Here is a 15,724-nt window from a genome sequence, read left to right as displayed (position 1 = left end):
GTAACTCACTTGTGTGTTCTGGACTGCAGCTGGATGCTGCTGAAAATGGAGAGAGAGAGAAACCCGTTGAGGAAGCTGGAAATTTAATTACTTGAACAGGGTGGTGGCAATAGAAGTGGTAGCGGACAAAGACGTGAACTAGCCAAGCCTTGAATTCCGTGTCTTAAAGGTACAACCCCCGTATCATCCGCTCCTTGCAGTTCTATCAATTCGCTTGTACGTTTGTTTCATTCTTATTTATTTTATTGTAAAAGGGAATGCGTAAAATCAATTACTTCATCTTTGCCCCAACCCTGTCTAATATTTTTCCTGAATCTGACTTTAAAATATCCCAAGCCAGTTCACTAAAGCAATGGAGTGATTTGTTCATGTTGCAGTCTTTAAGGTTAAAATACTTAATGAAGATGGCGTGTTAGTGTAATGTGTAAAGATGTGTAATTTTGTAGGCATTAAATGTTAAAACAAATTTAAATGCGCCTGTTTGTTTGATCCCCTCACAACCATTTCGGATTCAAGTAAACTTATTTCAGATGTGTAATACAAGAAAGTGGTCATGAGTTATAAGAGAAGGCAAAGATTTGAAAGGAGAGGTTCGCGTATTATTGAACGTATAAGTAGTGTGTTGTTCGTGCATACGCGTGTATAAACCGAGAAAAACTGGCAACGGGCGGTTATTTCTTTTTAGTGATCAGTAATTTCTTTAGTATTAAAAAATCGGACCTTTCTCGTGTCGTATTTGTTTCAATGCTAAAGGTACAAACCTTTTATTTTATTTGTTTCCTAAAAGAATTGGTAGGTGGCAGTGCTTTTTGGAACCAACGAAATTCTCTGACACGAATCGACATGGTAGATCTGGATCTGGGTTAAGCTCCTGACGTATTCAAACCAATTAATTTCCACTAGCCCCCTCCCCCACCCACTCCCACACCCTTTCTGCGTAACCCGTAACCTGTTCAGACACCAGCTTCTTTCTGACGTCACCAACACGGTTTGTAATATAGGCAGCTGCGTGTATGAGCGGCTTATATTCACTTAGGTGTGTTAGGTTCCGGCATTTTAATACCCAAGTAGCTAATTGCGATTGGTGATCCAGAATAAGGTCGATTGCAGTAGTCGTTCAGTGAATGACGCTAACGGTTATATTCTACTGCAACACTGGAATCCTCAGTTCGATTTCAGCTTGGGCCATAACTGTTTTATATGTATTTTCCTCTGGCGTTAAAGGCAATGTGTAGCCAAGGAGCTACATTGCTTACCTTGTTACTGTTGCCGTGGGGTGAGGGAACTGGACCGCAAATGGGCCCTTTGTCCATCCCCCAGATGATACGTGGGTCAATACGGAGCAGCGATGGAATGGTATTGTCAGGGAGAACCGATGGACTCGGAGGAGTACCGACAAACGCATTCCATGCGCAATAAACAAGAGTCAGATTGTATGAGACCCGCTCAAAGGCAGATCACGTTAAATATGTGAGATATGAGGTTCTCACGGCGACAAGTATGGAGACGATTTTCTTCTGGGGTGTTGTGTCGTAGTCTGGTAGACTGTGAACGATGTTTCAAAGGAGCTTACTGCCTCCATCATCACCCTGGCTCAGTTTTAGGTCCAGTAGCGAGATCATACCTATACGGTAATAAACGTTTGTGTGCCAGCAGAAGGTGGGGAATTTGTTGGCCATCGCTTCGACTGTAACATTTTTAAGTGTGGCTCTCTGTGGACTTCCTTTATTTCCATCGGCAGCATATGTCCTTCAATTTGTACCTGAGTCTCTCGTAATATCGACAATTTCATTCACACTGTTCCTTGAATTCCTCCATCTCTTTTAACTTATATTTTTTTCTTTCCATCTCCGTTTCCTTGCTCTGTGCTCCGGGCTGTAGCAAACTCCATTAGATCTATGCCATGACGTCTTCTCGTTCCTCCTGTCTGTCTTATCAGCAGTTACGTTTTATCGCATTTCAATTATTTTTATATCAATATAACGCCCTGAAGATGGAGACAGTATGTTTATCCGAATCCTTGGTATTACGGTGTGACAACTAAAAAAATCACATGGACATTTCATGCCGTGAGAACCTCGAAGTTCAAATATAACTTTAGTTCCTGTGAGGATAAAGAAGATCACCAGAAACTTCTCAAGTAATTCCATGCTATAGTCTTTAATGAGACGCTAATAGTCGCTCACCTGGTGAAGACTTTTTCATATTTTTTGGAGCCCGAGGGTTCATTACCGTCTTTACATGGGCTGCCCGATGTATACGTCCAATTGCGAAGCCTCGTGTGTAATTTTCTTTTACGGTGGTGTTTATGGCCCCGCCCAGACTCGAAGGTGGAGGACCATTAGCTGTCTGCGACTGCCTTTTCGCCCATCTTAATACTCGTAGCCGTGAAAACATGAAATCTCACCTTGAAGGAATGGCAACTTAATGGGAACGTAATTTTTTTGAAAGCATACACAGAAATAGGTAACGTTGTCGTTTAATTTTTAAATCCTAATAACTTCTCCATGTAGATGAAATAATTTTAAGGAAGTGAACGCCATAATTGTTTCTAGAATCTCCGAAGTTTTCCTACATGAGTATGCCAACCATTCTGCTCGCAAGAGGGCAGCTCAGAGTAACAAGAACACCTTCGCTTTTCATGCCATTCGACTTCTGATACTTTTTCAGTCCCATCGTCGTTTTATCCTCACAAATGCACAATCTCATGATGTAATCCTCAGTCCGCTGAGCCGGAAGAGGGAGGGATTGGCAAAGACGTCGTTTCGATCACTGTGCTCTTACGAGTCAGTCATTTGTTACTATACATGGCGTGTCCCCTGGAGGATACGAGCTCCAGACATGTCTGTTACGTAAACTAAATACCACGAACGGCATTAACAAATAAATTGGGATGTATGATGACGTTTGAGGAAGAATGCATTTTAAAATTAGAAGTATTGTCAATTAGGAGATGCTCCTAGGTAGCGCGTTAATTGGGTTAAATCTGTATCAGAATGATCTATGGAGATTGAACAGTAGATGATGTAAGCTTATTTGTAATTACCTGCAGTCAGTCATATCGCATTCCAATTACTTCAACCATTACCCCACCCACACGCATGGTTCATCGTCTTTTGTGATATCAAGAAATGTGTGAACTTTTAACTAAGGGTGGAAAAAGGGACTAAATTGTGTACAACTCGATCACTCTGTAATTATATGAGAGGGATGACGTAGAGGTTTTATTACAATATTACGAAATCAAAAACATTTCGGAAGTGTCGTGGAGGGAGGAAGGTAGGTAACACACATCCCTGTTAATTAAAACCAAATGGAATACTCAAGCACACCTTTCTTACTAGATTATTGTTACTTGTCATCTCTCTGATAATTAAATATGTTTAACTTCGCACTTAAATAAAATTTGACCAACCAAAACGTCGGAACTTTTTGAGTTTCTGTGTGTGTTTTTTTACAGTTGAAGTATTTTCATTAACCTGCAAAAAAAAAATACATACGTAATGTCCACAAAACTCTACATTCCACTGTACCTGTTATTAATTCTGCATGCACGAAACATTGTTTCATGAAATATAACAATATCTGCCTGTTCCTGGGTCCAACCTAAATAAGCGTGATCATAAATTCTCAATCCAATTGAATAAGGGATGAAATAATGTGAAAGTAATTCTTTAAAAGTTACATTTAAGTGTAAGTAACATATACAGTCGTCGGGGCGAATTAGTGCGTTATAATTCCGTTAGAAATAAAAGTCAGGGGGTTGGGAGTATATACTGTAATCTATGTTAAACATTATTTCCTAGAGACAGGACTTTGTAGCTAACTGTTTCATTTGTGTTGGTTACGTCTTTGATTTTTGATGTGTTTGTTTTCCTTCTTCCCGCAAACTAGTGACGTAGGCATGGTTTGGTCCCTGCTACTTATGTCACAAACTGCCGTCTTCATTGATGTTGTTTTGTAAGTAACTCGCGTGACGTGATTATTTTGCATTTGTGTTGAAATAAAGATCAGAAATTTATGGTCATTTGATATTTCGATACTTCGTGTGTATGAAATTTTATGTTTCTTATTCCTGGTTGCTGTATAGTGACACTTGTTTCGAGATGGAACATTAACTCACCATCAGGACGCTGCGCGTGTCCCCTCTTGTCACCCTTTCCCATGACAGATAGCGAAGCTGGTGAGGACGCCAGCTGGCCCGGTTTAACGCGCGGCTTGCCGCCTTCACAACAGCAAGAATGTGCCTCACGAAAACCTCTCACAGAGCTGCAGTTTCATCTCCACGTTCTGCAACATTAAACACAACAGTAAGCTTCTTTCTGAAACGATTCATCATATCCACATCTCGCTAATTATGAGAACCAACCAAATGCAGGCCAGTGTATTCACGAGCAGTAAATGCCCAGTACTAATTTTATGGGTATCTAAAGTAAACCGCCACGGTGGTCTAGCGGTCAGAACGCTGGGGTCCCGGGTTCGATTCCCGGTGGTGCCCGGATTTATAACTTGTGTTGGGCAAGACCGTGGTCCAGGTATCACGGAGTTTTCCTCCGGGCTTCCCCGGTTTCTCCGTGGCATCCCAACAATTACTCTATTTTCATCATCATTTACACACAGAAGAAGGCAACGGCAAACCACTTCTGGATCATTTTGCGTAGGAAACATAGGTCTCTATCAGAGGGAACTTGTTCATAATGTCCGACCCGATGGTACCAAAACAAATCTAAAGTAACATCTTAAAGCGTTGATATCACACATGCAGTGAGAACATTACAGCTAAAATGCACAATTAGTTTCTGAATTTAGTTCCCTGCTATTGTAGGATTCAAACAATAAGGCTGCTTATCGCGCAGGGAGAGACAGGTTGCGAATTTGTCGTATCCTGTACTTGAATTTGTCTGCTCTAAGACAAGCACTACAAGCATCGGCAGTGCGTTCTTGCGGCCTGGCAACACAGTGAAGACGTTCGTCTCATCTCATTTAAGTAATTACATATCCCAAAATAAAGACTGTGACTTGTACACATATTTTATGATTGTATCCGTACACCGTATGATACATTTTATTTTTATATAAAAAAAGGATTAGAACTTGAAGCCTGAGTGAAAGCATACTCCAGTAGCTACGAAGACAAACTGACACTGATTCGTTTATCTCTCCCCACGTGACAATCTTGCTCTCGAGCAACTAAGTCACCCGCCGTCTTGATTGGATCCCAGAATACTCTCCAAGGATTTGATCGAACTACGAGTATGAATGTCGGCAACTGAACAAGTTCAATACATCACAAGCATACATATAAACTCTCTGAGAATTGTGGAAGAAATTTTAGTAGAGTACATCACTGTTTTACTCCTTATTAACGCACCGGCATACTTTGACCACTCTGCCCAATTTGGATGATGTTAGCTGCTTTGACGGCTGTGAGACGACAGCGGATAAAAGTGGAAATAGTTTATTAAGTAGTAAACAGATTTAGTATAAACGTGTGTACAAATTAATGTATACGCACATAATAAATACGACAGTTGTGTTATCATTTTGAAGCATTTATTTACTAATATTTTAGTTAATTACGTATATATATCAGTAGTCAGTGGATAAGAATTCAGCAGACTGCGATGGTCTGTAGTAACTTATATATTAAATCGTTTTAAGGAAAATGTGCTTTTCCTGAAAGTCATTTGCTAGAAGAAATTTGTATGATAATTTGAAGACAGTAAATTGAGATTCTGTGACCTAAGTGACCTGAGATATTACATCAATGCGTGATGAATAATAATTCGTACGTAAATGACCATGTGATCGAATTCCATGGTTCATTTGTTATCGCTGCCATACTATAAACTAAAGATATTTTTGGAACGGTTAATATAACGCTTTACATTTTGCAATGACGTAAATTTAACATTTTTCGAAACTATCGTTATGCATTATCTAAAGATCCTATATTAAGTGGCGCTAGTTTCCACCTCAAATTTTCGCATGCCCGTTGTGTTGATAATACTGATTAAGGAAATTAAAATCTTCGAGATTGATGTGATCTCCAGTATCATAAAGTTATTTCCCATTTTCGTGAAAATCAGTCGACCCGTTCAGATGCTGGAGTGTTGGACACACGTGCACACATGTACAACATAGTCAATCACCTAATTGTACTTTATTTTATTGCGAAATTGCATCCGTATTTTAAATCTTTGTTAGTAATAGGCGTATTAAGTTCTGAACTGTGTTTATCTTCGTGTTTTATTCACTTCTTTATTTTGGTAAAGATATTTTACAGCTTGCAATAATGTGTTTGGAACACTGATTTGTTCCATAATTTTCCATAATTATATCACAGTTTAATGCACCATAAACTGTTTATATTCTAATAAAAGTGGAAATGTATGAAGCTAAGAACAGTTCACACAATGTTTATCAGGCATCAAAGGAACTCCAGTGTAAACAATCTAGCGCATACATACACATAAAAGAAGTGTTTTAGCCTGCATGTACGTTTGCAAGATTTTGTTTACAGGTACAACGTTTTTATAAAACTGCTTCTCTTTGTACCTCTGCTCGTCGTTTTTTCACGTATATTTCCTCTTTGGGTATGAATTTTCATATTACGTTTTGCAGTTTCAGTTTGTACCATATTCATTGGAAAAGTGTTTCTTGTCAGCTCAGGGGTTCCAAACTGAATGTAATTCAAACTGTCTGGAGGTGGGGCAATGCAGTTTCCATTTAATTACAGTCTAATACTCTGGCGCTAACCTGTGAAAAATTTAGCAATTACAGCCAAGCTGATTCATCGAGTTAAAATTAAACGTAATAATTGTTTAACGTTAGCAAGGGATTAAATGATGACGTGAGAAAGGAATGAAAAAAGGTCAAATATATACTTACTCTTCGGAATGATGAAAGCCTTGGCGTTAACAGAATGAACCTGTTGTTTATTGCTGGAAGAAGGTAAAAAAGGACCTTATAAGAGAACCAAATTTCTTTTACTGAAAACTGAAAGTGCGAAATATTTGAAACCAATATTCAGCACCAGAACAACAGAGTAAAATAACTTCCATATGATGATGAGAAAAAACTTCAGTCAGAACTGGTTTATAATTAGACGTCTCGTATCGGAACATCTTTCCGGTTTTCGTTTTTGGGACTGGCTTTTCCAAATGGATCAAATAATGCTTTCATAAAAGTTGAGGGAATAACATGAATTACAAATGATTGGAAATGTCCTTTGAGTATCCGTTCTCGATACGAGAACAATTTTTAGATTCAGTTGAATTGCATTTTCATTGTTTTTGTTTAAAACATTTATTTATTAGTGCTTGCCTGTTGTACACTCTTTGCTGTTGGCTGAGGAATTGGATTATTATTATTATTATAAAAATAATAAAAAGAATTGAATTATTATTATTATTGATAAGCAATATTTCAGTTTACTCTGTGTGCTGGTGTACAAAAACCTTTTAAGTCTCCGCCATGTAAGATTTACACTGCAGTTGCTTTTAAATTACCCTGCTTTATACCCAAAATTAAACTAACTCAGCTGAGTTTATTTTGTAATGTCATTAGTTGTGTCTCTGTGATAACTGTATGTTGTGTGCAGTATTTACCAAAACAAATACTTCGATGTTAAAATCGTTTTGCCTCTATAATGAGCCAATTAAGTAACTTTAGTAGTTAATGGGTTTCGAAAGCAGTAAATAATTGAAATGAGGGAGCGTTAGATTTTGTGTAATGGAGCTATGTAAATGTATAGATGTAGCGTATGAGGGAAAATTTCGAAGTATTACATGTATACAAACGTGGTATGGTATATGAATATGTCATTCCATGTGGTATTTTGCGAGTGTTAACCGAACTGAATAATTAGAAGTCTAACTATTTTTATATTTTTACTTTGCAGTGTATTCCAAAGTGTTTTGTGACTCTGATCTGTTTGAATGTATAGAGCCCGAGTGCTGTTGGTAAAGCATTGCGTTCAATGAAATTAAACACAAGGGACTCCTGACAGATCCAAAGGGGTCTGGTTTGGTAGTGTATAATTACTGGCATTACAAATCTTGTAGTGTTTAATGTAATATTTAGGTAATTTCAGTTCGTAATTCAAATAACACAATTTGGCTTATCGGTTAACGCTTGGGCTCGTGAATGTTTATGGAACTGAATCGTACTAGATCCAAGATTATTTTCTTGTATTCAGATATAGATTTATTGGGCAGTTTTTTTTTACAGCTAGATATATCATTATTTTGCGAAACAAAATTTGTGGGGATTGTCATAATGTAACTTTCAAAATGAACTTCTTCTTGTACTGTTTCGTCACATCAGGCTTTCCCTGCATATCGTCTTTGGTCATTGTGAACTTTTTTCACAACCGGTTTAAAATCCTTCTCGATAAAATTTATGGCCACGCTGTATTTTCGATCCTGAATCTACATTTTCATATAAAGTAATTCTGTCTCATAGGCGGGGATAGATTGTGAGCGGGAGTGAGATGGAACTACAAGTTACGACCAAGCATTACGATTGATTTGGTGTTATCCAGAGGGGTGGTTAGACGTTCAGAGGCTACCAGCGGGGTTAAAACACGGTTCGAGGCCAGTGGTGACATCATCAATTCACAGGAATGGTTTTTCATGCCCTCTTATTTTATATTACTGTGTTCTTTAACGGTATGATATTTATATTTTTTCTGGTGTCGAAGTTTAATTATTTTGTTGTTAGTTATTTTATACCCGAGACGCTTTAAGACGCAGACTTAATGCTTTCTTCAAACTTTGATTTCTGCCACGTTTTGAATGACGTAGATTTTTTTCTCTACTAAAACATTATATTTGTAGAATGTTTGCTATCATTCAGTTCAGAATTGTTTGTGTTCCTTTCTGATATCTAAGTAACATAAAAATTAAAATAAAAAAGGGCAAATTTCTCATGTCGTTATGTACTTGTGTGAAAAATTAGCATCTCACCGCAACAAAACATATATTGGTGTATTTGTTTCTTATTTTCTGTTGTAACGACAACGGAATGTTAGTTTTTTAAACTCGTCAAGGCGAAAATATGTGAATTGAACTATTATTAAAGGTGGCGTTAATATACAGTAAAATACTTGTGAGAAGGCTCTTTAGTTAGGTATTTCAGAAGAGAATGGGTCATTAGGCATCTTTTTTTAGTAGACCACACCTGCATGCAGTAGTGGTAAGAAAACTGAGAAACTTTGGTGTTGTCAACGTCATTAACTTGGCTTCTAATACACTATTCAGTACTACCTTCCAAAATAACATTTCTCCTTTGTAGGCACGGTAAGAGTACTGTGCAGGGTAAAATTTGAGGGGCGTCAGCGACGTGAAGTCTATTTTTTGACCGGGGAATACCTGCTTAGCCGTCCCGTTGCAGAAACCAAGCCGTAACGAGCCAAGCCAAAATCACTTCTATGGAGTACAGATACCACGTAAACTGGCGCGGGCGAAACCTAGGATGCAAAAGAAACACGTTCAGGGTAAGATGAAGAATAACGTAAGGGAATATTTCCTGAAACTTTCAAATAATAATAATATATTTGAAGAATTTATTGAATGAAGAATCGGTTTTGTATCCTGACAATACATGCGAGTCACGTTGACTCGTGAACTATGGCTGTGCTTGGCATTCTGAAACTGCCTGCCGCCCTCCAGAGGTTGAGGGCAGGGTCGGTCAGTCAATAACTACAAACCAACCACCGCAGTCATCATCTACCGCAGTTCCCTTTGCACTCAGAAACAGGATTACACGCCATTCTTCTTGGATGATGGTCCAATAGTTCTTGTTAACAGCTAAATTGTTTTCACAACGTGTCCAGTGTGACGTACAGCGCTGTCATTGGTGACGTTTTGTCAATGAATGTCATTCATGTTAGGTCGCTTGTTTCCTGGTCCGCCATATTGTTGGCATGTCTGTGGTTACATCTGCTAACTTTATATGACAATTAATGGATTAAAGTCTCCTGTTGTTTGCATTATTTAAAATGTTATTAAATATATATTTCGCATATTTATTAGTAATAAGTAATAGTAGTCGTATATCAAAGGTATGTAGTATCACATTATTTAATTAATTAATCCCTAAAGCTGATTAAAGAAATACGAAGTTTGTGCCGAGTGGTTAGGATTTCTGTTTCTTATTCTTGACTTGACTATCCTGTCTGAGGTTTGTGGTGGTTTTCCTCAGTCCACCTAGCCAAATGCTTAGATATTACCTTAAATTAAGTCAGGGCCGTTTCTTTTCATATTTTTTTTCTAGTTTGCTGTTTAATTATCGTCCCTTAGTTGGCGATAGTCTGTATATTTTGAGCTATTGTTAGCGGTGGTAAATGTACATCAAAAATAAGCAGGCTGATTGATAAAGAATATGGCCAAAGATCTCATACAAATCTGATGATACAGGTACTCTGAGAGGTCATGATTCCATTCACTTACATATAGAAAATGTAGACAAGAAGGAAGGGAGATTTAAAAAGTGATCTGTCAAGCAGAAGCAAAGTAATCTGATTGTAAGGAGCAGAGCAGGGAAAAAGTCAGACAGACGTTGCTGCATATGGTGTTGAATTTAATAAGGTCTCTCCTTACTCGTACTTTACTCCTTCTTTTCTGCTTTCAGACGGTAAGGAGCAAAATAAATTTATATTGCGATGACATTCCTGAACCCTTGTTGCTGCAGCGCGCCGGCTTCCATATATTTCTTACTAAATTCTTTGTAATTTATTTTGTGAATAGTGTGGCAACATTGGATAATTAGCTGGATGTAATGTAATTCAGCATCAAGAATATAAAGGAAAATTTTTCACCCACATCGTTATTTTGCTTGGTGACAGTTCCAGTTAATAAATGAGAGCTCGAATAAATGCAATAAATAATAGAACAAAAACAACGAATTTTCGAAATTCTTGTTGTTTTACAGTCCAGATAATTTTATAATTTTTGTATGACTTTAAATACTAACATGTTAAATAACGCTTTTTGGCTTAATTTAAAAACATTGTTCTTGTTTGAAACGTTGTGAGAAGGAAAACACAATAGAACTGAAGTAAGTACACAGTGACGAACTTCGCGATGTTTCTTATAGTTGTGTTGGTGTGGTTGAATGTAAAACATTGCTAAATGTCTTTGGGAATATATTATTATTATTATTATTATTTGTTATTAACTGCAAATGGGTTTTTACCCGGTGGCAGGAGTCGTAGGTATCTTGAAATATCAAGTCGCAGGTAGAAGTGTCGGAAAGAAGGAAGTTTCATTGTTATTTGTCTGAATATAAGTACGATGGGGGGGGGGGGGTGTATAACTGATTAACGTTGAAGTTGTACCAAAGCAGTGACTTAATAAATAATACGTAAATAAATATACAAATAAACATCTAGTGCTCCTGGCTAATTATATAAACTTATTCATACAGCACTTATTACAACACTTTATAACATTTGCGACAATAATAATGCATCGTAAAATACACATGTTTAATTTGAAACGTTCTGTCGTTATCGTTAATAATAATTAGGCCCAACACTAATTTCTAAGCTCATCAAACGTCCTTTACACCTCATTTCTAATCGGTTTATGTCTTCCATTCGTATTCCATTACAAAAATTCGACAGCAACACATTTGTGATATTCAGGTCACAGCTTATACTCGTATAAGGTGGAAAATGATAAGTTATGATATCTTTTGTGTGTGAACGAAGAAGGTATTTTGTCTTCCTGTTCATACCTAGAAACCTAAATATTAAATTTTAATCTGAAAGCTTGGTGAATTATTGTGAATTCCATAAAAGGAGGTTACTCCACCAGTTGGGCGACTGTAAACTTTTGTGTTATTTCTAAGGATTGTGTCCGGAAAAGTCTTTATATTTAATGAACTATATACTGGAATTTCTATTATGAAATTATCGAACTGAAATGCTTGGAAATAAATTCACCAATACTTGACTCTCCTTGTCGCCTGCAAGATAGGCTACAGGAGAAGTTCTAGACTTCTCCTCCCCCTGTCGTCTGGTTTCGAGGTTGCGCTGTTGGTGTAGAAGGTGCTGGCGTGCTTTTCAACAGACGCTGGCAGGGCGATGATTAAAACATTATCCTCGTTCTCACTTCAAACCTTATTAAACTTCTGACACATCTACAAACAAGAAAACATGGACGACATTCTGAGAGACGCATTGATTTTACGTGACTTCACGCTTTACAAAGCAGTCGCTGTCTGTCTACGTGCTATTAGCTGAATAAAGAAAATTAAATACTCCGAAATTCTAAAGTATCCCTTGATCTAATTCCACGAACGAACTATAAAACACAACAGTAATTACAAACGCCAGATACGGAAGAACTGGTGGCAAAGTAGTGGTAATGGCCGGCTTCACACTGGCTTTACAACTATCTCCTTCGGTGAAGCAGAATCTTATTTAAGAATCTAATACGAATATTATCTCAAATACGTCTAGATCTTCCATGAGGAATTTTCCCTTCAAGCTTTCCAACCGAAATGTCGTATACGTTTAATATCGGTCCCATCTATGCTAAATGCCCAGTCCACCTCATCCTCCTTGATTTGAGTATCATAATATTTGATGAAGAGTGAAATTGCAAAGCTCCTCATTATTCTGACTTCCGTGTATCCGTAAAATCAACAACACTGACTATTTTTACCTCACTGTAGTGAGTCACAACTAATCTTTACTTGTATTTTGTTAAAAATTCAGCGTTCCAAATAAGAGTTCTGAACCCATAATTTATATCTTGTACATATTATTTAATCGATGCATGTGTTCTCGAGAAAATCGATAAGTTCGACGCGAGCGTCATAGGCCTAGAATAGAGATGATACTCGTTAATGACCAATACGAATGAAAATTAAATCCGCTCCACAACTTTCAGTGTAAATCCTCAATAACATATGTCATTAATATTCTACCAGTAGTACAGCACATGAAATATTCAGAGGAATGACAATAACACAACCCCTCTCCCAGTGCTTTCAGTTTGTGCAATAAACGCGTAAAGATTTTTCTAAAAACTGACATTTTTTATCACTCATGTGATTTTGAACGTATATTAATATTGTGAAGTAAAGTGTGTGTTGCATCACTTGTATTTTCTGCTTTATTTTGTTTACATTTGTTTTCCACTTTATTTCTCAACCATTTATTCCCAGATCCCGGCTGATTTTTTCTCTTCCATGAAAATTTAGAACCCGCGGGAATAAAGTTGAGCTTACTTTTTCTCGTTCAAGTGACGTTTGATGCAAGAAATTCAGTTACGTGTAGTGATGAAGGGCTCAGTAACTGAGACAGATGTCGCTGTGAGTGCTTGTGAGGGGTGTGGTTCTTGTGATGTCCCCACTTACATTCAAAAGCTTTGTGGACCGGTAACTTCATGTTATATGGTCTTCCCTGGAAAGGTGATTATACACTGGTCTTTTGTTATACAAGGAAAATTTATCAACGAATTTACGATAAACGATTAGAACCTGTTCTCAGCCAACTCAATCCAGCAATTTTATTCCCCTAAGATCTATTCGAAAATGTGAAATGGTGCAAAAATCAGGGAACACTGACCATGCCTCGAATATGTAGAAGAGCTTTTATTTATGTGCTTGTAAATATATTTGTAGGGACAGATATGGAAAGTGTTTATTTAAATAAAATCCCAAGGAAAATACATATTCGCACGCGTAGGATACGAAGTTCTTAAGGCGGTGAGTATGAAGATGGCCGCCTTCTGGGTTCGTGCGTCGTGTAGTCCGGTAGCAGTTTGCCGACGTTTCAGAAGACCTCGTTGGCTACATCATCATCGCCCTGATTATGGAGGCAGCAAGCACATCTGAAACGGAAACTTCTACGGCGCAAAAACCCACAGGACAGCCATCTAGAACTCCTTAGATAGAGGCGTTGGTTGTTTTCGTTCTTATTGATATTTCTTGGTCACTCCATGGCAGCGTTCTGAAATGAACTAGCAGCCTTCAAATTGGTGACTCGCTGAAGTGGCAGATCCGGGTGTATAATCCCAGCTCCGTGGAGTCGAATGCGCCTGGTACTCTCCAGAGCTCACGCTGGCTCCCGTAATCAATAGACCACCACCTCCCTCCCCCCACCCCTTCAGACTGGTATTCAAAACGGGGACCGCGTGCGCATTATTTTCCTAACTCGTCTTTCGGTGCAGTAATTTGTTAGTATTTTTTTCTTTTCCCCCCCAAATATACCAACAGTCCTCGTTCTTACGAGTAGTTACGTTCCTGGAGATAAATCATAAACAAAATCTCTGTTTCTCATAAGTGAAATGTTATAATTGGGGATTACGTTTTCGAACGACAGAAATATTAATAAGATACTAGAAACCAACAATGTAATTGTCTGAATCAGCTATGATTAAACTAAAAAGTTGTTAAAGTAACAGCAAAATCTCTCACAAGATGCACACTAAGGAAGAAAGTAAGACTAACTGACACATTTACCTTCTTCCTTTGATTTCACTGACTGAGACGTTGCGTCCGATATTTGTATTTCGTTAGAACGTGTTCGATTTTGTTCGGATGATTTCGGACGATCTGTTGACGAACCAATATGTCATGACTTTATAAAACTACTGGCTTTAAAATTTCGGATTTTTTTTAAAAAAAAAGTAATACGAGTGGAATTGTGTGTGTGGCCATGGTCTTCCGTATTATATTTTCATGAAGAAATGACATTTCATTATCTCGCGGGCTGTGTATAAAGCATTCATGTATTTATGACAAACAAGTTCTGACCCGAGTTAATAATTCTTGTTTCCTTAATGACAGCAATTCTATGCGTAGCTTTGATGTTCTGTTTTACAAATGAAACATCAAAGATTTAACAGTCGTCATGTACAGTAGCCAATTTACTTTCCAAAACTCGGCTGTAATATTTTAAAATGTCTACGAATTTTAGTGGCATATTTCATTTTGTTTTACCGGCGTTTCAGAAATTGTTTTATTTTGCATTTCGTTAAGTATTTATCATACTGAAAACTGTTTTGGACGTAATTTATAGAACTTAATGACATATTCCATTATAAAGTAACACACGTCACATGTTCTACCTTGGACGTGTGTGTACAGGAAGAAATCTTTTAATCACTTTATATTTCCAACATCTTTCCATACAGGTGCACAGGGACTTTTAAATTTCTGTGCATAAAATCTGTCCTCATAAACTCGGTAACCCATAATCACACTCAATGCGGCGTGCTTCGTAAATCAAAAGATGTAACCTTAGATTAATTACTTTGTGAATAGATAATTGCTTGAGCTTGTGAAAGGGAGATTAGTGAATGAGGTTAGGAGGTGAGACTTAGTTACATCAACTAGCACTCAATTTGAAGGCCGTCGTTCTTGGTCTCACCTACACACCTGCGCCTGACATCTCGGCTACCTGTGTAGCTGATCGTCTGAGATGTCGCCAGTACTGAATTGCTGCTATAGTAGCAGTCAAGAAATTGCAGGCTTCAGGGCCACGGATGGACTTCGTAACCCCTCCCTTTCTGTGAGGCTGTAAGTCAACAGTACAGCGTTGTTACGCTGAGAGCTCTGAGCTGTTTTCAGTTGTCTGTGCACCGCTGTTCGTGTTGCAAAGTTGAACTATTTTTCTATGACCTTGAAGCATGCAATTTGGTGACGGCAACTATGGTTGCCTCTCCACTATACGATCTGAGCGTATTTTCTGTTTACTAAGTCTAAG

General features: G+C 37.8%; 2 protein-coding genes across 3 annotated transcripts in view; one reads left to right on the top strand and one right to left on the bottom strand.

The window, feature by feature from the left end:
- The window catches only part of LOC110834761 (protein transport protein Sec24C), a 104,066-nt gene that overhangs the window by 48,167 nt on the left and 40,175 nt on the right, over nucleotides 1-15,724 (top strand). The window lies entirely within an intron of this gene.
- The window catches only part of LOC110834756 (uncharacterized), a 77,606-nt gene that overhangs the window by 45,988 nt on the left and 15,894 nt on the right, over nucleotides 1-15,724 (bottom strand). For both annotated transcript variants that reach the window (XM_022074222.2, XM_022074221.2), the window contains exon 2: nucleotides 4,124-4,290. In XM_022074222.2, coding sequence (XP_021929914.1) covers nucleotides 4,124-4,166 — 43 coding nt within the window. In that variant the 5' untranslated portion in view covers nucleotides 4,167-4,290. The remainder of the gene's footprint in view (nucleotides 1-4,123; nucleotides 4,291-15,724) is intronic.

This window comes from Zootermopsis nevadensis, unplaced genomic scaffold (assembly GCF_977971745.1).
Source record: "Zootermopsis nevadensis isolate Lab colony 2312 unplaced genomic scaffold, Znev_1.0 Znev_ptg000028l, whole genome shotgun sequence".
Lineage (NCBI taxonomy): Eukaryota > Metazoa > Arthropoda > Insecta > Blattodea > Termopsidae > Zootermopsis > Zootermopsis nevadensis.
The sequence above is the reverse complement of the archived record's forward strand: the minus strand, read 5'-3'. Positions and strand labels throughout refer to the sequence as shown.